Below are 24,130 nucleotides of genomic sequence, written 5' to 3' on the forward strand. Positions count from 1 at the left end.
TTTTAATTGTTAATTTGTGGACGCTTATTTTTTAAAATAGGGCCTTTTGATTTTTATTTTTTTCATGATTCACTATCCAATAAATGTCCACCAATTCACAAGTGGGATAATGCCAATAAATTGCATGAATTTGAGGCTGATTTGGGGCATGGATTGGTCCTCCAAGTCAGCCCCAAATTGGCAACGCGATCTACTTGAATTTAATGTCATTTTTTAAAAGAACTATTGGGAGAAATGATATCAAATTGTTAAGTATATAAATTAGATATTTAGAAATTTTAATATATGAATTTTGTAGTCAAATTCAGATTATCTGGTTGATAAATTCATCAGATAGTCCGATACAACTTCTCACCAAAGAGTGGACCGTTACACCACCATAAACATGTTCCAATTTATAAATGAATGCATATTTGGAATGCTTAGAATATTCCGGATTTAATCCATATTTTTTCATATTTTTTTTGTTTAAAAAAAAATTTTGCACCTTTACGGGCCGTTACGCCCCCGTATCGTCGTTACACCCCCGTATCCGTATCGGTATCGGAGGGCACCGTTACGCCAACCGATACCGATACGGGATACCTTCGTCAGCATTGCTAAGAACGAGATGCTAAGGGTGCACTTGTCCAAGGAAGAAGTGGAGCGGTTGGCAAGGATCTTTGTTTGCCGTGTGGGAGTATTCCATTCATCATATTCGGGGCTTTCCCTTTGTATTGGGAAACAGGCAATGCATCTATGGGATGTAATATCAAGAGATTTGAGAGGGAATTATCCAAGAAAGCCAATATCCATCGCAAGGTGGCAGGATCACTCTCATAAAAGCAGTTTTGTCGAATCTTCTATTATATTTTATATCATTATTCAGATGTCTGAAGTTAGTTTTATCTAAGTTGTAAAAGCCAAGATGTGAACTTTTTATGGCAAGGAGCAGAGGGAAGGAAACTTTTTCATCTACTTATGGGTTGGGCGGAGGTTTGTAGGTGAGGGGGTTTAAGGATTTGGAGAAGATGAATTTGACTCTTCTTGGGAAGTGTTTGAGGCATTTTGGAATGAAGGAAGGCTCCTTGTGGCGAGAAGTAATAGAAGAAAAGTATGGCTGCCAAAGAGGCGGGTGGGGTGTTAAAGACTCCTCTCTTTACAAAGGGTCATGGATTTTGAAAGGAGTATCTAGGCTCCAATCAAAGTTCAGTGAAAGTATAGGCTTCTTTATTGGTAACGGGGAGAGCATTCGATTTTGGGAAGACGTGTGCGTTGGGGACTCTCCTCTCCAATCAGCACTTCCCAATATTGCGCACCTAGCTTTGGAAAAGGAGTTTTGGGTTTCCAAGTGCTTTTCTTTTGTCGGGACAGAAGTGGTTTGGTCCCTCCTCGTTGTAGTAATTTACTAGATGAGTAAATTGAAGAGGCTTCTTGATTGTCTTCATGCCTATGTGCCAGTTTTACGAGAAGGGGATAGAATGGTGTGGTTAAAGGACAAATTGGGATACTTTTTGGTTAGGTCCTTCTATGAGTTCATTTGGAAATTTGATATGTATGACGCTCATGAGCATACGAGTTGTGTGGCAGTATGGTGCCCCTCTGAAATTGGCAGCTTTTGCATGGCTCATGGGTAGGGAACACACAAGCCCTAGGGACACAACACCTCTTAGTAAGAAAGGGCTCAACCATATCTATGTTAATATGCAATGTCCAAAGAAATTACTATGCATTCATATCATATGATCAATAGAAGGAAAAAAAAAAGCATGCAATTTGTAAGGGATAATCTGAATACAATATATGTAGCATTAAAGAAAATCTACATTCATGAATACTTGCATACAGTACGCATGTTAAAACATAGCCCTTGGATATGGAAAATCTGATTCTCAATGAAAACGGAGATTTCACCCAATCATGATATGTGAAACCCTTCTATGGTGGAGATCCTGCATACATTTTAATTGTCTTCTTCGTAAGGGCATCAAAAGGTCTCCTGTGATGGACTCTCTTCATGTACTTCAATTTTGAAGCCAGCCCCTGTGGCAGAAAGCCTCCTGATGCTTCATTTGGCCTCATTGTTGCAAATCTGGCACCATCGATCTGTACTATCCTATAGGCTTCTCCTCCCTAGAGAGCTGCTAACGACCAATCAACCATCCTTTCATGGAGTGCTCTGCCTACTAGTTGAATCCATTATGTGAGATTGGTAACTAACAAGCATCTTTGCGTGCAAACAAGAAGCTCCTTTAGTCTCATCCATACAATATCATGCAAGACATTGCTTTAGAATAAATCTAAACAAAACAAGTGTACAGTGTCAAATGATGGTGAATGGGGATGGGATCCTGGCAGAGGCTGGACTAGGAGAGGCATCGTAAATCCTTCGACAAGGGGGAGCTGGTATTAGAAAATTGGAAGCGATGAATGTAGCTTTCTTGGGAAAATGGTGGCAGCAGTTTGGGTTGGAGAGAGAAGCTTTGTGGAGAGAGATTATTGAAAGCAAATACAGGTGCATTGAAGAAGGGTGGACTAAGGACTCCTTGTTGTTCAGAGCATCAGCAATGTGGAAAGGAATTGTTAGGATGAGAGACAAATTCAACACATGGGTTTCGCCCTTAGAAATGGGAAGAGGATATGCTTTTGGGAAGATACTTGGAAGGGCGATTTACCCATAAGTATCATATTTCTGTTGATGGCTAGCCTTGCGCCGGATCGCAACTTTACGATTGCTAGATGCTACTATTGTTGTGGAGGCTTTGTGGTTTGGACCCCACTGTTTCATCGGAATCTTTAGGATGACAAAGTGTCCGAATTTGCGTATCTTCTAGAATGCTTGCATCTATGTTGTCCGTCAAGAAGTGAGTGCGATAGTTCGGTGTGGGGTCAAAGATAGCGGCTTTTGGGTCTGATCGTTCTACTCCATGCTTCAAAAGAAGGGAACGAAGACCTCTTAGACTATTCATCTGGGCATTACAGTGCTCCTCCGAAGATAGGCGGCTTTTATGGTGGTTAGTGGGAAGATGGAATTTTGACTATTGATAATCTTCAAAAGCACTCAAAGATCATCCCTAATATATGCCTTATGTGCATGTCTTCTGGTGAATCTATTGATCACCTTTTCATTCATTGCCGGTACGTAAGAGAGGTGTGGTCAGCTGTCCTCAGAAGATTTAATTTAGTGTGAACCATACCTCTTCATATTGAGGATCTTCTTATGGCCTGGCACGGCGTCATTTTCTGGAAGGAAGCCAAAGCCATATGGAGACTTGTGTTACTGGTTGGCTCGTGGACAATCTGAGGAGAGAAATGGAAGGTGCTTCCAAAATGTAAGCAGTAGGGAGGAGCAAGTTAGTAGAATTTTAGTTCTGGCAAATGAGTGGGCTGAAAGCATGGGATCCTTGATAAGTTGTAATTTGTCTTTTCCTTTTTTGCTTGGTTTGTCTTTTGGCACTGACTCAGCACCTCTTTTCTTCTGAATGAAAGTCTCAGTTACCTTTTTTTTTTATTAAAAAAAAAAAAAAAAAAAAAAAAAAGGCATCATAAGTCAAAAGGCCCCTTCAACATTTTTGTCAGAAACATCCCTTTTGTGCTGTCAGCAGAGTCTCTGGAGGAGGTTTTTGGCGAGTTCAGTGCATTGCAGATTCTTTAATTCCCATGGATAAAGTTGTGGCTCTTCGAAGGATTGTAAATTTGATGAATTGTGAGCATGAGAGGACCTTTCTGCTTTTGACTCAGATTGTAGTGATGTTCCAGTGCGTATGGAAGTAGTTGAAGCAGGATCATATAAAGGCAATTGTGTTGGTGGGTCCATCAGAGAACTATGGCTTGGATTTTGGGGAGTTTGGGGAGTTTTTAGGCCCTGTTGGGATAAGGATGCAAATCATGCGGAGGCACCTTCAGGTGATGAAAATAATGGAGTTTAACTCTCACAGTCAGCGCGTTTGTACAATCTGTACAACATAAACCATTATATATCTCCTTTTGCTTGTTGCAAGTGTTAGTAGAAAAATATTTGTGGACAAATGGGATTAGAGAGTTGGAGTTTCTCTAGAAGATTTTTCTAGAAGCTTCTTAGATGGTTTTATAGCCTATATATAAAGGCAAGAGGTCATGTATACAAGACAATTGAGAATGTTTGATTATTCAAGCAATTGAATGAAGTTATTTTCTTTTAGGTTCCTGTGATGGGATTCTAACCCAGGAGTCCATTTCTTCTGGAAGTTAGTGCAATGCCTCTAGATCCTTTTGTGTGGCTACATGGTGTTTTCCTTGTGGTTAGAATCAGCATATTTTTGCTTGCGGAATGATCAGAATCGGCATATTTGTGCTTGTGGTACAATCAGATGAAACAGTTGTGTTATAAGTTATAATATAACCATTTTTTCCCAGCCAGCATCAATGGATGATATAGTGTGCCGGATTCGATCGTCGTAATTTTCAAATCACATGTTCATCATGGTCTGGCCCACCTTTTCTATGGATAGATATTCTAAATATGTGACGTGTTGGTGGGCAAAAATGGCTGCATCACAAGTTATGTTACAACCATTGTTTCTGATAATTTCTCCTCTACATTTCCTTTTGTTTATTCTATTTTCTGCCAAAATTGTATTAATAATCAATTGTGTTGCATAATCTTGGAGGTTTTGATCTTGTTGGTAAGAAAATTTTAAGATCTCTGTTGAACGTGGGTCCCATGCAATTATTTATGTAATTGTTTTTTTTTTTTTTTGGATAACATGATGTTATATTAAAATGAAGAATTACCTTATTATGTATTCTAGCTATATCATCAATGTCTTGGGTGTGGGATTGGGATGGTACCTCAATTTTGCATCACCTGCTTCTTTTTTAATGTTTCTGTTCTTGATAAAACTGGATGCTCTTTGCTTCTGTTCAGATGTTGGAATCAGCCCTATCACAGCTGCTCGAAGGCCGTCATGTGGTTGGAGAAGGCAGTTCTGATTTATTTGCCAGTCAGCATGTCGAAATCGGGACAAAGTTTTGGGGTCAGTTACAGTCGCTGCTAAAGAAGATGTTGGGAATAGCATTATCAGGGAATTCAAACAAATCTTCTGCTGTTACTTCAGCGACTCCGACGAATAGAACAGGAGATGTTAGTAAGCTTAGGGAGCTGTACAGGTTGTCTCTGATATCAAACAGTCTGAGTCAGTTGCAGACTATGTATGAGTTATGGGCCTAGTGACTGTACCCACATATAGGATGAAACAGTTTTCACACTTTGTACTGGAAGTCCTGGACACATGATATGGATGTGCTGCCCATGGCCCGTTATGTTGCTGTATGTATGATATGGCATTTGGATTTAAGAGATCCATCTCTTTAAAGAATCCCAGCAAAGTACCATTTATTTGAACTGAATCTGTTAATAGCTGATCTCTCCAATCCAAGGGTGTTGGAATGACAGATACGTACGTATTTCAACTTATAGAGGAACCCTCCCTGTGTTTTACTTACACTGCATGCCTATGTAATTTTGAAGGTTATGGGCATCCTGGCCCTATAGTCAGTAAGTATTATTTTTTTTCATAGTATTTTATTTGTTGCCATACCATTCTCTTTTTACAGGCTATCAATTGGACTGTGTTTTCTTCCCTTGAGAACTTGGTTTGTTCAGGTTTATTGCATGAGAAATGCTGATATGTTGGATGAGGAGATTTTTATATTGGCCTATCGTCACAGTACACGTGACAAACTTGTATGGAAATCAGGACAGTTAATCTAGTCAGCTTGAAGGGTTATGACCCGCCCCCCCCTCCCTCAAATAGATGTGGACTTGGGAACCTCCCGTATTTGGCCAAGTGATTTAAGAGGACTAACACCACTCAGTTCCCTTTAGATTTAAGCACATGGCTCATCCATGAGGTGAGCGACCAAATCCATGGTCCTGAGAACCTTAACCAGGGTGCAATAGAGATGTTTTGGTGTGTGCATCATACGGTTACATATTGGCTTACATGACATTAACCTTCATGGCCTGCTCATGTTTCTATGCCAACTGCTTAGAAATTTTTTTGTGTTGTTTCAGTTCCTTTCTTGGATGGGAGCTGAAGGGGCTGCCTTGAAATTTTCAAGAGTAAAAGGTAGGGGTGACAGAAGGGTTTTGACTTGACCTGCATCTTAGGTGACCAATATAAATGGATTGCAGGTCAGGCAATGGCTAGAAATGTGGCCCATTTAATTAAATGGATTTGGGCTCAACCCCACCCAGCTATATAGACTATGAATGAGCAGGGTCAAATTACTCGTACAAAACAATAGAATATAAGTAGGTACATATATGTTTTTATGCATGTGTCTAGTTGGGTAGGGCTATTCAGCGGCTCATTGGTTCCAAGCTTACGATCCTATTCCTTGGTCGGCCATCTTCCAGGTCTATGGTTTGGATCTTATGCAGGTCTATTGATAGAGATCAATCATTTTATTCTCAAATGACTATTAGGAACGATGTAATCTTTTATTTTTATTTTTTAGTTTTAAGAATCCCCTCTCCTTGGTGAGAAGAAAGAATATATGCATGTACTTGTGTAGGGAGGAGGGCTGGGCTCACCTTGAGTCTGATATTTCATTCTTAAACTTGAGTGGAGTTGGGTTGGGTTGGTCGAGCCCAACCCGATTGTAATTAAATGGGCCACGTCCAGCTGGGATTGATGAATTTTAAGTGGGTTGGGTTCGGCCATATGGTAAATGAGTTGTGGGTTGGATTTGGGTTTAAATTCTTTATTTATTCAGTAATCGGGTTAGGGCTAACCCTGACCTGAACCCAATCCATTGCCATGCCTACTAGGTCCTAAACTTTTCACTAATGGATCACTAATAGACAATATTTAAGATATTCAAAGGAAAATGGTTAAATGATAATAGGGTTGAAATATTCCTTTGTTGAAGATTTTTTAGGTGTACACTATCCATGTGAGGCCCATCGTATAAAAGGTTTAGATCAATGAAACATATCAATAATTGCATAATTCCTCAACAAAGGTGGACTGTATTCTAAGAATGATCCTGCCCTTTGAAGAAATGGAGTTGCTCCTTTATGACAACACAATCAAAACGTGATTGATTTTCATTTCCAAGCTACCTCTTGATCATAAAACCAAATGGGAAATTGACCGTACTGACCTCGAAGTTTGGACTACTTACCTAGAAAGCTACGACATTTCATATATCCCAAGAGTGGCCTGACATGTTTTGGATATATTTTCAGACGAAAATGCTCCTGTCTTTGGTTCAGAAGTCATATGGTCCTGGAGTGAATAATAGGTTACCTTCTTTTTACAAAACCTGAGAAAGTGACGGATTGGCTACTCCCCCTACCACCAGCCAATGGCTGGTGTTCGATGGTCTGTGGGCCCCACCACCATGTATGTGTTGCATCCATACCGTACATATATTTTTGTAGATCATTTTATGGTATGAGTCCAAATTTTAGTATATACTAATCTCAAGTCAACCACATTATAGGAAACAGTATTGCATGAGCGTCGTAGACCATTAAAAACTTTTTAGGGGCCATAAAAGTTCTGGATCAAGCTAATCTTTGTTTCTTCCCTTCATCTGTGTTTATACGACCTAATCAACAGATTGGATGTCAAATAAACAGTACTGTGGGCCTTAGGAGGATTTTAATGGTGGATATCTGTGTGCACAGTCAATCAGCCTCCCTCTGTAGCATTGATGTGTTTGATTGTTCTAACATCCAGATGACACATATATCATAGTACTGTTTATATGAGATCCATTTCATCCATCTCATATGAAAAAGTGTGAAATCACTTATAAGGGTTGTGGTTGTCGTGATATATGAGTCGTGGTTGTCATGTTACATGGGTCGTGGTTGTCTTCATTTTATAGGACTTGGCCCTAAAATGAAAGCCACAACCCATATAACATGATAACCATGACCCATTTAACATGACAACCACGACCCATCTATAATCACAATCATGACCCATATAACATGACAATCACAACATATATAACATAACAACCACAACCCATGAAAACTATGACCCATTACAACCAAGACCCACATCACATGATAACCACGCCCCATATCATATGATAACTACGATCCATGACACCACGACTCATATAACATAACAAGTACTACCTATATAACATTACAACCACAACCCATGGATTATGCCGTCCATCATCCATGTCATCCATAATTCATGCCGCCCATCCTTTTTGCCATCTATAATTCATGCCACCCATCCATGCCGTCCATTCTCACAACCACGACCTATATAACATAATAACCACGACCCATATCACATGATAACCATGACCCATATCACGTGAGAACTACGATCCATGACGCTATGACCTATATAACATAACAACTACGACCCATATAATATGACAACCACGACCCATGGATTATGCTGTCCATAATTCATGCCGCCCATCCTTTTTGCTATACATAATTCATGCCGCCCATCCTTTTTGTCGTCTATAATTCATGCTACCCATCCATGCCGTCCATAATTCATGTCGTCCATAATCACAACCACGACCTATATAACATAACAACCACGACCCATATCACATAATAACTACGACCCATATCACATGAGAACTACAAACCATACACCACGACCCATATAACATAACAACTACGACTCATATAACATAACAACCACGACCCATGGATTATGCCGTCCATAATTCATGCCGCCCATCCTTTTTTACGTCCATAATTCATGTTATCCATCAATGCCGTCCATAATTCATGTTGTCCATATAACATGACAACTCATATTCAAAGAACGCCAGGCTAGCTTTGGAACGGAAGGGCACGTTACTTTTCTAACTTTGATGGACGGTAAGAATCTTATGTGCATGAATGGGGTCGTGGTTGTAATGCAATCTGTGAGCAAAAAATGAGAACCACGACCCATATAACATGATGCAATCTGGGAATAAGAAATGAGAACCACGACCCATATAACATGACAACCACGACTCATGCAACATAACAACTACGACCCATGCAAACCACGACCCATATAACATGATGCAATCTGGGAGCAGAAAATGAGAACCACGACCCATGTAACATGGCAACTACGACCCATATAACATGAAAACCACAACCCTCATAACATGACAACCACGATCCATGACAACTACAATCCATATAACATGACAGCCACTACCCATATAATACAGTCACTGCCAAAAGAGAAGCTTAAAGCTGCACAAGACTGATTCATGGGAGATTTTGATAATTTTTCAGTATTATCACACAACTCTGCAAGTTTCTTCCACTTATGTTTGCAAATGGGGATATTATCATCCTCCTCACTCTCATCATCGCTGGTTATTATTTTTGAAGAGTGTTTTCTTTTAGTTGTAAAGGATGGTGTAAAACTCTCTTCGCAATTACTATCATTTTTTAAAGCTGCACTCTCATTGCCCATTCATGCCGTCCATAATTCATGCTGTCCATACAACATGACAACTCATATTAGAAAAACGGCACGAGGGTCGTGGTTGTAATGTGGTATGGGTTGTGGTTGTCATGCAATCTGGGAGCAGGAAATGAGAACCATGCAATCTGGGAGCAGGAAATGAGAACCACAACCCATATCACATGACAACCACGAGGGTTGTGGTTGTAATGTGATATGGGTCGTGGTTTTCATGTTACACGGGTCGTGGTTGCCATTCCGTTTTTCCCTGATCCACAATCCAATGTTGGATGACAACCACGATCCAACGTGGATAAAAACCATGATCTAATGTACATATTAACCACAACCCATTGTTCGTCATATCCATGACCCTTCCCTTCGGAATCAACGTGACCCTTCGGAATTAGCGCCACACTCTTTTTCAGAAAATCGCATTAATGTCACTACTTCCCCATAATCCCTTCGGAATCAGCGTGACATTTCAAAATGTTTAACCAGCCTATAAAAGTAGTACTTGGGTTTCAAATTACTTTCACAAGCCAATCGAGTCTTTCTCGAGTTCTTCCTTTATGGGTGATCCCTTTCCTCAGGGATGTTGACGATCTTCCTGAATATCAACGGCCTCCACAGGAAATTCTGAACACACATTCCCAACATAGTTTTTCAACTCGTTGGGAGCCCGTTGAAAAGAACTGTTCTTCATATTGTACTGTAATTATGGTCGTATTTGTCAGCAGCTTTAGCTTCTCTTCTACCAGTGATAGAAGTGAGAGTGCAGCTTTAGCTTCTCTTCTGGCAGTGACTGAAGTGAGAGTGCAGCTTTAGCTTCTCTTCTGGCAATGACTGTGTTATATGGGTCGTGGTTTGCATGGGTCGTAGTTTTCATGTTATATGGGTCGTGGTTGTTACGTTTTATGGGTCATGGTTGTTACAATATATGGGTCGTGGTTGTCATGTTATATGGGTCGCAGTTGTTATATGTTCACAACGACTCATATAACATAATAACTATGACCCATGACAACTACAACTCATATAACGTAACAACCATGACCCACATAACATGACAACCACAACCATAATTACAATACAATATAAATAACAGTTCTCTTCAATGGGCACCCAGCGAGCTGAAAAACTCTGTTGAGAATGTCTTGTTTAAGCTTGACCTTCTCAACAGAGTTTTTAGTCAAACTAAAACAAAGCATTCTCAACAAAGTTTTTCAGCTCGCTGGGTGCCCGTTGAAGAGAAATGTTATTCATATTGTATTGTAATTATGGTCGTGGAGGACAACTCTGTAGCTCAATGACAAAAATGATACGCCCCTGGTCATCAATGTGAAATCTCATGAGTCGTGGTTGTCATGGATCGTAGTTGTCATGTAGGGTCATGGTTCTCATGTGATATGGGTCGTGGTTGTCATTATATATGGGTCGTGGTTGTCATGTTAAATGGGTCGTGGTTGTCATGTTAAATGAGTCGTGGATATGGCACTTTTTCCTATGATGTGATACAAATGACTATTATATTTAAATAAAATTTATGATACATGGTGAAAATATGATTCTTTATCAGATGAATGGATTGGATCTCATATAAACATGTTCCTGTTGTACTGTTTATTTGACATCCCAACTGTGCTTGGTGGCCCACAAACCATCGAGCACCGGCCACACGAGCTTTGGATCAGGCTGATATTTGGACCCTCAAATGACACGGCAAAAAAGGATGGGTGGCGTGGGCCCAAAAAGTCCTAGCCTGGAAAGTTTCAACAGTGGGTTCTATTGTCACAATTTTTTTTCTATTATGTGACCCACACGAGCTCTAGATCAGGCTGATATTTGGGCCCTGGCCCTAAAATGACACGGCAAAAAGGATGGGCGGCATGGATTATACACATACATCAATGTGGGCCCCACGAGTAGGGTCCTTGCCCACGCGCAAAAAAAGGGTTCCGTACGATCGTAACTTCTTATTCCCTAGAAAACCATATGACTACTGAAACAAGGACAAGGGCATTTTGGTCCAAGTAATTTTCAGAAGCATGTCAGAAGGCCACTCTTAGGATATATGGAATGCCTTAACTTTCTAGTTAATTTGCCCAAACTTCGAGGTCAGTACGGTCAATTTCCCAAACCAAATTTATTCCTCTACCGTTTTTGTATTATGTCCTATCTATCTTATGGTGTACGTGGGGCCCCATCTGGTAATCAGGATTACCCATCCCACCCAGTGGATTCATTCCATTGACCTACAGGGGACCTGAAAGCCACTTTGACAAGGCAATTGTAAACAATGGATTTGTAGATTTTCCAAGCAGTTGATGGGCCACTAGACGATCTCTCTTAACCTTCCAATACATTTAGATAGTGTTTAGGGCAGTAGTTCTTTACAGCCTGGGCTTGAGCTGATATACATGACACCAGATTCAAGCCAGAACCCTGAGCCTAATAAAAGACCCAAGTCCCATTAAACCTTATAGGCCTGAGCCCATTTAAAAGTAGTAGGAGGGGATGACTAGGGTTTTCTCATTGTAGAAAAATCTATGTTCACCTTTTAGTATTCTAAATCTTTTATGGCCTTATCCCCAAGCCTAGTCAAATCAAACCATATCTATAAGCCCCAATGGATTAAAATGAAAAGACCCAAGCCAGTCCTCATTAGTAACGGGGGCCAACCCATTTATTTATTTTCCCTTAACACAAAGTGGAGTTTTGAAGATATTGAGATAAACAGAAGAAGAGAATTATGGAATCTTGGATTTAGCAGAGATATTGCTTAATAAGGAATTATGGAATCAATGGGTACCCTATCATAACTAGTGTTCGAAATATTGATATTGTGTTACGTTTCGCACCCTTGAGATACGGATGTGTATCGGTTATCGCATGGGATGTACCGGTTGTATCGATGTTGTTGGAAACATGGGAAAACATTGGAAAATTAGTTGAATTTTTCAACAAAACTTCAGTGATTATTAAAAAAAAAAAAAAAAAACATTACTACACACTTATAAATCAAAATATTATAAATAACAGTGGGGTGTGCTAACAAGCTAATATATATATATATATATATAAGTACATATAATAAGTTTTCTTTGTATAGGATCCTAATCTATACATTGTCTAACTAAATTGATGCAAGTATATTAAAAGTCTATTCATATAATTTATAAATGTAAGAAAACGTGTGGAAACATAGGCGATACATTCAGAAGCAAATGAAGAATCAGTAGATCAAGTTACATACATGTTTACACCCAAATCCATAGCTCAACTGGTAGACTGAGTGGAGATACCTCGTTTCAACACTTGAGGTCTTGGTATCGATCCCCAGTGGGGGTGGCTAACATGGAGTGTGTCTACTGACATGGGTGTCTACTAACAAGCTAACCCCAAAAAGAAAAAGAAGAATAAAGTTACATACATGTTTGATTTTATGTTTGGACACATATTGCAAACGATTCGCAGGAAATTGAAAATTTATTATTATTATTATTTTTTTTTTAACTCGGCCCATCTCCTCCAAATCTCGAAATCGACGCTCCCAATCCGTGATTTTTCATGCAAAACACGAAAAACCATGAATTTATAATAATTTGACACTAATTTAATATGATTTACAGAAATAAAGAAAAAAAAAAAGGATCAAAAATTGAAAATGCTAACCAGATCGAACATGTGGGATATTTCTCATTACTTGTGTGTTTCATATCGCACAGGTGGTATACAAGATGTATCATGGGATATATCGGCCGATATCGTCAATACTTACAAGATGTATCATGGGATATATCGGCCGATATCGTCGATACTTGATACTTAAAAAACATATATCACAACTCAAGCAACTTTTCCATATCAAATATTCTCAATCCTAAAAACAAATATTCCTTTCATCACTAGCAAAAGCACATGGCATTCACAGAGAACCCCCAACACAAGTAGAATTGTACATAGAAAAGAAAGGGGGAACCAATAATAACACAAGGAAAAAAGAAAGCAATATGACTAGGACTTTAATTCTAAAGCCGCCACAGCAGAGGCTGCTGTTACAACATGGAAAAAAAAAAAACAAAAAACAAAAGAAAAATAAATAAAGATGGTAAAGGTTGAAAAGAAAATGAAAATGAAACAAAAAAAAAATAAAAATTGACAAGATGTGGGGGCTGCACAAGCATGACGGATGCTTGATCTTGTTAGACCATCTCCTAATATGTACAACACAATTGCAGCTTGTCGGCAACTCTTATGCCCCAGAGACTATTGGAAGTGCTGACAAATCAATGTGTCGCCATCATCTAAGTGAAGTAGTCGTTTCGCAGAACAGCAATGAAGTCAGCTGATAACCCATCTTCATCCTTGTGCTTCCATAGTTCTCCGTTCCCTTGAATGTGCCATGATATTTTTGGAGAAAGTGGTGTATACAATTCTGATCACAAAGAGACATGGAATGCATATTATGCTAATATGTTTAAAAGTTGGCAAATGAAACTGTGGAAACATAGGAATATGTTCTGTGTGAAATGCCAATAATCTTTCTTTGTAGTTTTCAGGAATGCTGTGGGCAGAATGCTGATTTGCCAAAATTGCCATTGAACCTACAAGATACAAGCTCAATGGAAATTATTCGACAGGAAAACCCCTTTCGTCCAATGCTGCACATTTTTTAAAGTCCATTTGGTATGATGGGCATGGTGCAGAAACACAATTCCACTGCCTTTCCAATAACCATCTAGGTAACAAAATGGCACCCTTGAACAACAACATTAGGAAAGAGCACGAGTCACTTTCACAATAGGTATCCTAGAGAATCGTCTGGAAATATAGCTCCTTGGCAGACCAAGGTTATGGAACATCAGCATCATGGAGGCTAAGAGGATATGCATGCATGCATTGACATACCTGAAATAAGAGGTGGATCTGGCTCCCGTGTAGAGTGCAATATAGTAGTCCCAGAGAGCACCGTGATCAACCCACAAACCTCAGATGCAATATTGCTAGCACTTTGACCAGATAAATCCTAAATGACAACAAAGTTGATGAGATGTCGCAATTAGGAGAGAGTGGGGGGGATGGAGGGAGGGAGGGAGGTGCCAAGTACCTTGAACATTATGGCACTTGCTAGGATCGTGAAAGTTGTGAACATGGCATAATAGATTGGAGAAACAACTGCGGTGTTGAAAGAATCCAATGCCTGGAAAATACCAAAATCAGTCATTACACACATTATCTAGGGTCCCATTTGATTACAACTAAGGCACATTGCATATGAACTAAAATAGTGTGTCCGACTGTGCGCACGTGCACGTGAAACATTACTCGCCAGTACATGTGCAAGGAGCTATCTTCTGTTGCACCTCCACAGAAATGAATTAAACAAAGAGCAGATTTCGGCAAGGAATTCAACAAATTCACATGATTTGCAGCCCAATGCACCTCAAAAGAGCAAAATGGTCAATTCTCAATTTTGGAGGCAATACAACACAGGGTTTTCAAGAAACAAAATCAATGTTGTTCACTATTACCAGCTTTTTTTTACACACACACACCACATGGGCACTCAATCCCATGATCTCAGTGTTGAAACAGAGTCAGTCTACCACTGAGCATATACCAATGTATTTTACAAGTTCCCTTTCTTACTCTTAGCACTACAGGTAGTGTTTCTCGACTTCACTTTTTAGAGCAGAATAAACAAGGCCATTTTGGTCATTTCACCCCCTAAAAAAGCACCTTCTACACATGAAACACCCAAGCTCTGTTGGGTCCACCATGTTGGATATATAAAATTCGCTCCACCTATCAAATAAGAACCATTATTTGGACAGTGCATACAGAAGATAAGCCCAACAAAAAACTCACATGGGCCCGCCTGAGTTTTGTATCACGCTGATTTTTTGCATGTTTCCTCCATCTTGGTGAGTTACACATGATTAACGGGTATGGTGAAAGACGCACCTCATGGTGGCCCCATACACAAAATTATGATTGGCATCCCTCCCCCATTCTTCCATGTGGTGTGGCCCATTTGAGTTGTTGATCTATCTGATTTTTGGCCTTAGGGCCTAACATCAAGGACGGAATGTGAAAAACCCCACATTGTGGCCCCATAGACTTTGGTGTTTATGCAATGCATAAAACATGTGCTGTAGAGGATTACAATCCTATAAGACAAGGTCTCAAATCCAACCAGTTGGACCGTAAGTCACCATCCACCCAGCGGATATCTTCATACCTGTCATGTACATCTGACATCCATAGTGTGTAATATATTGGCCTCACCATGAGGGTCACCTTTTGCGAAAATCATGCTAATACACTCATTAGGTGGACCATAATTGAATTTTGTTATTTATCAGTGGATATCGCTTATTTTCTAAGTGTGGCCTACCTGTAAAGTGTAATGATCTAATTTTGGTATAAGGTGATCCTCATGGTGGGACCAACCAATTGGACAGGTTGGGATGTCACATGTACATGATGAGTTTCAGGCTATCTTCTCGTGTACAGTAACTTAAGGCCCCAACCGGTTGGACCTGAAACCTTCTCCCTGTAAAAAGGACTATGCTAACCTAACAAGTGTAGGCACACCGAAAGTGTTACTGGCACTAACTGGGCGCTTCATGGAACAAAAGTTCATCAGATCCACCCCATCCATCAGGTGCACCATCACATTTTCACTATCGATACTAAAAATCAGTCAAATCCAGGACTTCGGTGGGCCACCACCACAGGGAACAGTGTAAAAATGATTCTAAAACCTCCAATGTGCCTTAGGTGTGGCCCACATGAGTCTTTTAATGTCCTAGTTTTTGGGTAATCCATATCTCCTGGCGTCATACTACAGAAGAGTGGATTGGATGGCATATAGACACCACGGTGGACTTCACAATAAATTTAGATAATTTTAATGGTGGAACTTCCCATCCCAACTGTGTTCCATGGTGTAGCTCACTTTAGAGTTGAATCTTCCTGGTTTTTGAGCCCCGGTACAAACACATGGCTGGACCCTGATGGACAGGCCGGATCTCATCCACATGAAGTCAGCCCGTCCATATCAGCAAATGTAAGCCCTCCCTGTGGTATGAAAGTCCAGCAAGTGTTTTCGTGGGAAAAAGGGTATGAAAGAAAGTGTTGTGACAAAGGGTATTTTCGTCATTTCAATTCATTTACTGTGACACTTTTTTTGTATAAATGTAATTAAATGATATATAGGTGGATGATAGAAATTATACAATTTTTATATGGGCTTTGACTCAACTTTCCCTCTGAAAATAGTCATTTTAGAAGAAAAACTGTGTTTTTGCTTTATTAATAAAATGTTGTTTATTTGTTTTTGGTCACGGCCACTCAATTATTCAACGGTAGACCTTCAAGTTCCACCAGGTGAGGCCCAGGCATACCTTATGGTATGGCGATGATTAAGTGGAGGTATGGACCAAGTGTATTTGCATTGGGAGAACTCCATGTGCATGAAGTCCCTAAGGAACTTTTAGAGTAGTAATGGCATTCTTTTAGTGGGATTACGGCTGTGTTGGAGACTAAGGGCCTGTTTGTTAACGCTGAATTTTTGTACTTAACACAGAATTTAGAAAATGTTCTATGTTTAGTGGTGTTTGTTAACACGGAAGAAGGAAAGCACTCCACCATCTTATGCCGAAATTTTTCCGTGATAGGAGTGTAGCTTAATGGGAAATCAAGAATGCGCTCCGTGATTATTATTTTTTTAATCCAAAATTGTCCTTTGCGACGAAGATTTTCTCCCTTGCATTATACACATCCCAACTTTTAACATGGGGCACTTCCCTGAGCCCACCATGATTTATGTGTTAGATTCACACCGTCTATCAACTTTTCTATATCATTTTAAAGCATGATCCGAAAAAAGATGTACATCCAAAGCTCAAGTCAACCACACCACATCAAGTAGTGGGACAGGAACGACTACCGTTAAAACCTTCCTGATGTCCACCGTGAAGCTTATTTGCCATCAAATCTCTTTATAAGGTCACACAGACTTGGATGAAGAAAAAACACAAAAAACAGCTTGATCAGAGCCTTATGTGGCCCCAAGAAGTTTTCAATGATAGGCACCAAATTCCCACAATTTCTTGTAGTGTGGCCCACTTAAGCCTTAGATTTGCCTTGTTTTTTGTCTTAATTTCTAAAATAATATGAAAAAAATGAATGGATGGTATGGATAAAACATATATATCATGGTAGGCCCCACAAAGCCCTTAATTGTCCATATTTAGGTAAATCTTGGTGGGGTAGTATGCAATCCCCTCCCAGATTTGGGGTGTGAATTATGTGCAAATGCCTTTTGCAGGAAGTTCCTGCACTGGAATCTTAGTTGGAGCCCACCATTATGTTCGTGATAAATCTAATCTGTCCATCCGTGTTTTGAAATCATTTTAGGACTTGAGACAAAAAATGAGGATACAGGACTTAAGTGGGCCCCACTAAAGGAAAAGGTGGGTAGGAAAATTCTTATCGTTGAAACCTCCCCGGGGTCAACAGTGATGTTTACATGCCCTCAATACCGTTCATATTGTCATTCCTAGTGAGATGAACTCAAATCACAAATATTAGCATGATTGAAAACCTATGTGGCCCCACGAATATTTTAATTATGGGCGACCAATCCTCACATTTTCGGCCCATTTGAGTATGGATACGGCTCTCACAAAACGGATGGACGGGGTGGATTTCACACAAACATCATGGTGGGCCCCACCTAGATTTCCAGCGGTGGACTTCCTAGGAAAGGCTTTCCCATGAAATTCGGCTCACACATGGGGACGTGGTTTGGCTAGCGACGGTGGCACTAGTAAGTGGCTAGTGGTCAGTGCTCTGTGGCCCACCATGATGTATGTGTTTTATCTACGCCATTCATCCATTTTTCCAGATCATTTAATAGATCATTGATATGAAAAATGAGGCATATATAAATCTCAGGTGGGACCACGGCAAAGGAAACAATGGTGATTGACCATTTAAAACTTCTTTGGGGCCACAAAAGCTTTGGATCATGTTGATATTTGTGTCATCTCTTCATCTAACTGTTTGTGACCTTTTCAATAGGTTAGATGACAAATAAACATTTCAGTGAAATTCATGGAGTTTTTAAAGGTAGGGATTCAATCACAATTGTTTCATATGGGTAAATATGTCAAATTAATATATTTCAAACATTTCAGACGTTAGTTAACAAACAAGTTATTCTAGATTCACTATTAGCTTTCCGACTTCAGATTTAGATTTCAGATTCAGACTTCGGATTTCAGATTTAACAAACAGGCCCTTAGAGTTCTATGCCCATCCCATATAGATCCCACACCTAGGATGCTTAGATTCATCTTGAAGTTTTTTAGGGTTTTAGAAGGAAAGACAGGAGACAATCATCCTCTACAAGGGGGATCTCTAGACTAGCTATTGGAGGTCATCCTCCTCATGGATTGGTGGCTCAATGCTTATAAAATTTGAGGCTTTTTTTCTTGAGAGGTATGTAGAGATTTATGTTTCTCTCGTCCTTGCATCTGAACATTTCTGTCTTTTCCTTGTTATCTGAACATTTCTGTCTTTTCCTTGTTCATGCTTAAACACGATTCGATCTTGGGAGGCTTTAACCATATCAAGCCTACAAATGTACTATCAAAACCTGGTTATTTTTGTGTTTGGACGCATGATTTAGAGGTTGCAAATGTTCAAATTTCTGGTAGATTTTTGTTGATGGATTGATGCAATGCAAAATTCTTCCAATTCATTTCTTCTCTTTTGAGGATGATTTTTGTCACTTATCTTGCGGGCCCTTTTCCAGATATCAAACAGGCTCAGGATGACGTGAGCCTATGCATGTTTGAACCTTGGAGGAAGCTTTCTTCAACTAGCCCTAGGTATGTTTGAAACCTTGGATTTGCAGTTCTGTATAATAGGGAGACCAGCTGCTGTCAGTCACATCACCTTATTTGTTTGAAGATTTGACTACATGGAGATCTTGTCATCTGGCCTCGTTCTTGGAGGTATTTCCTTCATTTTTATCATCTAGATTGTGCTTTAGTCATGATCAACAACTTTTGTGATGGGTTCTTGATTCTTTATCTTGATCGCTTCTTTTCGCAAGAATTTGATCACCATAGGGAATCAGTTAAAGGACTGATTTAAAAGGTCATTGACAGATTAGAATAGGAATCACCTTTCCCACTCATCCATTCCACACATGGAGGCAACCATTGGAGTTGGATGGTGATCATCCTCTTGCTCAATCAACAGTTGGGAAAGAGTGGAATAACCAGACATTCAATGATAGGTCAGCCTCTTTAGATGGTATATATAAGTGCTAATGGTAGAGTTATTTCATGGGTGATGGGTCATAAGCATTTTGTGAATTGTAAAAGGGAGAATAGGTGTTGTAATTTTAGGTGAGGGGAACAATAGGCTGGCCCCTGACCATTCCCTCTCTTTGTTTTTGATCAGTTTAATAGAAGTTTTGTGAACATTCATAATAAAAATCGCCCTGACCTGTTCCAATCTTTCATCTCTGGTTCACCGACAATACCCTCGTTAGGTGTGAGGTTTCAACAACACAATATTAGTCTCAAAGGGATCTTGAGACTAATAATTAATCTTGGTGGAAGTATTTTGGCGGATATAGAGACTAGAGATGACGATGATAAGTGGTTTGACAAACTTCTTGGATGCAAGAACCCTAGACCTTCCCTCCATCTAAATTTTGATAGGTGACATTCACAGTTGCTATCTATATAAGATTCGGTTGTCAAGAAGTTTGCAAAGAATAGTGGCTTGAAAGTTGAAAGAACCACTACCTATCTTTTGGCAGTTTAATCACCCATATACGTCCCTTTTAACAAATCTTACAGTTTACCCCTATTGCTGTTTTAAGATTTCAGAGAAATCCAAAGAAATTTCTCTGGAGAAACAATTCAGAAAAAAAATAAAAAATAAAAATTTTAAAAAATCCAACGATATTTTCTTGAGGAAAGTAGAATAGGAGATGCTATCACTTGATTAAGTGCAAAGATGTTAAAAATTGCAAAACTAGGGGTTGGAGATTGTCAAGAAAATATTCAAACATTGCAAATTCTCCCGGTTTCCACTCTTTCAACCATTTTGATGAAGGCCCATAACCCATCTAGGCCCACTGTAGGGCCCTGACCCACTTAGGCCCATCTAAACCCATTGTAGGGCCCAACAAGACATAGGCCCATAGCACAATGTAGGGCACAACATGTGCTGATTTACAAACTGTTTATTTATAGATTTGGGGGCCTAAATCAAAGACTGCAATTGAAAATATAAGGTGAATGTGATTGATGTGATTGAAGATATGAGGAGGATGTGATCAATGTGATTGAAGATATGGGGCTAATTTAGAGATGTAATTAGGATTTTCTATATTTGTGGCTAATTTAGATATATAATTAGGATTTTTCTATATTTTCTTTACTTATTGTTAGGCTTTTACCACCTTAGGTAGATTAGATTGATTTGAAGTCAACTATGATTGATTTGAAACAATCCTTTGATTGAGGGGGATTCTCATCAGGGATTCACTTAAAGTCTATAAAAATGGAGGTGGTGTAGGAAATCGGCATTTCAAAATTTCCTAAGTGTGAGTTCTTTTCTTAAGTATTGTAAGAAGAAGTTTGATATTAATAAAGTTATTTCTCCTCCTCTACTCAAATATTCTTGTGAGTGTAATTCTTGTCTACTTTTTGCAATTCAGTATCAATATCCCATTGATTCGATAACCGGGTTGCACCATTTTTGGGATCAAAGTGGGTTATCTTATAGGATTTTCAACTCTACATCTTTTGATGGCTTCAAAGGGGGTGACATAGGAAGAGTTTGTGTAAGTAAACAAATTGATCTGCACATTCACAAAGCATGTTAAATCAATTTACGCATACAGTAGGCAATCTCAATAATAATGTGGGAGAGCTCCAGCATGAAGGGAATCTGGAGACCAAAGTTGGAACATGTGGACATGTAAGGGGAGGTCCCCACCAAGGTCCTAACCAACAACGGGCAGCCCTAGTCTGTGAAGACACTAATGATCAAATCCTTCAATTGTTAGAACGTGACAGAGAGCCCGAAGTTAAGGTAGAAATTTTGAAATTCCATGGCTGGTTGCATGTTGACGATTTTATCGATTGGCTATGCAAAGTGGAAAAGGCGTTTGAGTACAAGGAAATCGCGAATGGACCAACACGTATTCATGTGTCATCTGAGACAAGATATGGTGCATTCGATTCGGGCCAACACCTATTCTTTTGTCAAGGATGGTGTTAATATTACATTGCATCCAATGAAACTTCTGCCAACACCCAAATCCGATAAAAGGAGAGTAAAAAATCACTCAAGTTGCTCTTATATAGGAGCTCCTTCATGAATAGGAAAGCAAAGAGACTGGCATCATTTATGTCTTGGTTGCTAAAGAAGACACAAAATAGTCAGATGTTTTGCCTCTTATATAGGAGCTCCTTCATGAATATAAAGACTTAACGCCCGAAGAATTCTCAGTCGAACTCCCTCCTAGGAGGAACATTCAACACCACATTGATTTAGTGTCACATTTAAGTCTACCGAATCTTGCGCACTACGGATGAGTCCAGCTAAACATGTTGAGTTCCGTTGATAGGCTACCAAGTTGCTTCAAAAGGGTTTAATTCAAGAAAGCATGTCACTGTGTGTTCTTCCTACATTATTAATCCCTAAGAAAGATGGATCTTGAAGATGTGTGCAGACAGTCATACAATCAACCGGATTACTATCAAGTTCAGGTTTCCCATTCCCCACTTAGACGATATGCCGAGCATGCTTCAAGGAACAAAGGTCCTTTTAAAGATCGACATGAAGAGCGGATATCATCAGATACATATTCGGCCTGGGGATAATCGGAACACTACATTTAAGACTCGAGATGGGTTGTACAAGTGGCTTGTCATGCTATTTGACCTTTCAAATGCGTCAAGCACTTTCATGAGGCTGATAACAAAGGTACTCTGCCCCATTATAGGAAAATTCTTAGTTGTCTATTTTAATGATATTCTTATTTTTAGTCTAATTAATCTGTTCATCTTGATCATTTATGGAAAATATTTGATGTAATGCGGAGAGACTCACTATTTATTAACTTGAAAAAGTGTTCCTTATCAATAGTGTTTTGTTTTTGGAGTACATTGTGTCTGCAAAAAGGGATCAAGGTTGATCAGGAGAACTCAAGGCCATTGCGAAGTGGCCCACCCTACAAACCCTTTTGGAAGTTTGCTCTTTCCATGACTTGGCGACATTTTACTTGAGATTTATCCAAATTTTCAGCACCATCGTCGCACCTTCACCAATTGAATGCGGGGAGGCAAGTTCGAATAAAGTAAAGCAACAAATCGAAGCTTTGATACCATAAAAATGAAAATGACAGGTTCTAGTTCTTGCACTTATGGGCTTTGATAAAGTCTTTGAAGTGGAAAACAACATTTCAAATTTAGGCATTGGCTCGGTGTTGAGTCGGGAAGGGAAGTTTGATCTCTTTCTTTAGCGAGAACCTTAATAATGCACAGAAAAACTACTCCACGTATGAGCTTGAGTTCTGTGCAGTGGTCCAGACGTTATGACATTGGGGACATCACTTGATTCATCAAGAATTCATTTTATACTCAAAACATGAGGCATTAAGATATCTTAACTCCCAAAAGTAGTTGAGTGCTCATCATGCGAAGTGGATGGCTTTCCTACAAGAATATACTTTCATTTTTTGTCACAAAGCTAGAAGTCAAAATAAAGCGGCATATGCTTTGAGTAGGAAGGTGGTTTTACTAAGAACTCTAGTAGTGGAGATCATCAAATTTGATGCATTAAAAGAAAATACAAAGAGGACCCCATTTTTTTGCAAAATACTCGATAGGTGTGTGGATGGCCAAGATCCAAAGAGTAAATTCATCTCATATGATGGATATCTATTCAAGGGTTCTCACCTATGCATTCCCGAAGGATTGTTGCAAGAGAAGATCCTATCTAAGCTACACAGAGAACTAGGTGGATACTTTGGACGAGATAAAACATTGGCCATGGTGAAGGAAAAATATTGTTGGTCCCGTATGTGTTGTGACGTTGAACAGTTCGTAGCACGATGTTGCCAATACCAAGCCTCCAAATGTCATATGCAGAATATTGGCCTTTATACGCCACTTCCCGTTTCAGTCATACTGTAAATGGATATTTCTATGGACTTCAATTTAGGTCTTCCTACGAGTAGATTCAATTTTTGTTCTGGTGGATCATTTTTCAAAGATGGCCCACTTCATTCCATGCAAAAGAATGATGGTCGCCAACATATTTTTCGCAAAAATTGTGCAACTTCATGGGATATTGAAAACAATAACTTTGGACCGTGATTCGAAGTTTGTAGGCTACTTCTAGTGCACTTTATGGAAGTGATTGGGGACTAAGCTTCAATTCTCTAGTGCATATAATCCTCGAACAGATGGCCAAACCGAGGTAGTTAACAAGAGCCTTAGTAACGACTTGGGGAGTATTGTAGGTGACAACGTATTTTAGTGGAACTTGGCTCTATCCCAAATCAAGTTTGCTTACAACAACTCGGTAAAAAATCATATTACTAGAAAATTCCCATCTGAGATCGTAAATGGGAGATGTCTACATCATGTATTTAACTT

General features: G+C 39.4%; 2 protein-coding genes across 2 annotated transcripts in view; one reads left to right on the forward strand and one right to left on the reverse strand.

Moving 5' to 3' along the window:
* LOC131237465 (uncharacterized) overlaps window positions 1-5,519 on the forward strand; it is a 28,665-nt gene extending 23,146 nt beyond the window's left edge. Inside the window, exon 9 of the mRNA XM_058235242.1 lies at window positions 4,886-5,519. Coding sequence (XP_058091225.1) covers window positions 4,886-5,188 — 303 coding nt within the window. The 3' untranslated portion in view covers window positions 5,189-5,519. The remainder of the gene's footprint in view (window positions 1-4,885) is intronic.
* A 7,747-nt stretch (window positions 5,520-13,266) lies between these two features.
* The window catches only part of LOC131237466 (probable magnesium transporter NIPA6), a 40,543-nt gene continuing 29,679 nt past the window's right edge, over window positions 13,267-24,130 (reverse strand). Inside the window, exons 7-9 of the mRNA XM_058235243.1 lie at window positions 14,536-14,628; window positions 14,337-14,454; window positions 13,267-13,863 (exon numbers count right to left, since the gene is read on the reverse strand). Of these exons, the coding sequence (XP_058091226.1) occupies window positions 13,733-13,863; window positions 14,337-14,454; window positions 14,536-14,628 (342 nt within the window). The 3' untranslated portion in view covers window positions 13,267-13,732. The remainder of the gene's footprint in view (window positions 13,864-14,336; window positions 14,455-14,535; window positions 14,629-24,130) is intronic.

The sequence above is a fragment of the Magnolia sinica genome, chromosome 2 (genome assembly GCF_029962835.1).
Source record: "Magnolia sinica isolate HGM2019 chromosome 2, MsV1, whole genome shotgun sequence".
Taxonomy (NCBI): domain Eukaryota; kingdom Viridiplantae; phylum Streptophyta; class Magnoliopsida; order Magnoliales; family Magnoliaceae; genus Magnolia; species Magnolia sinica.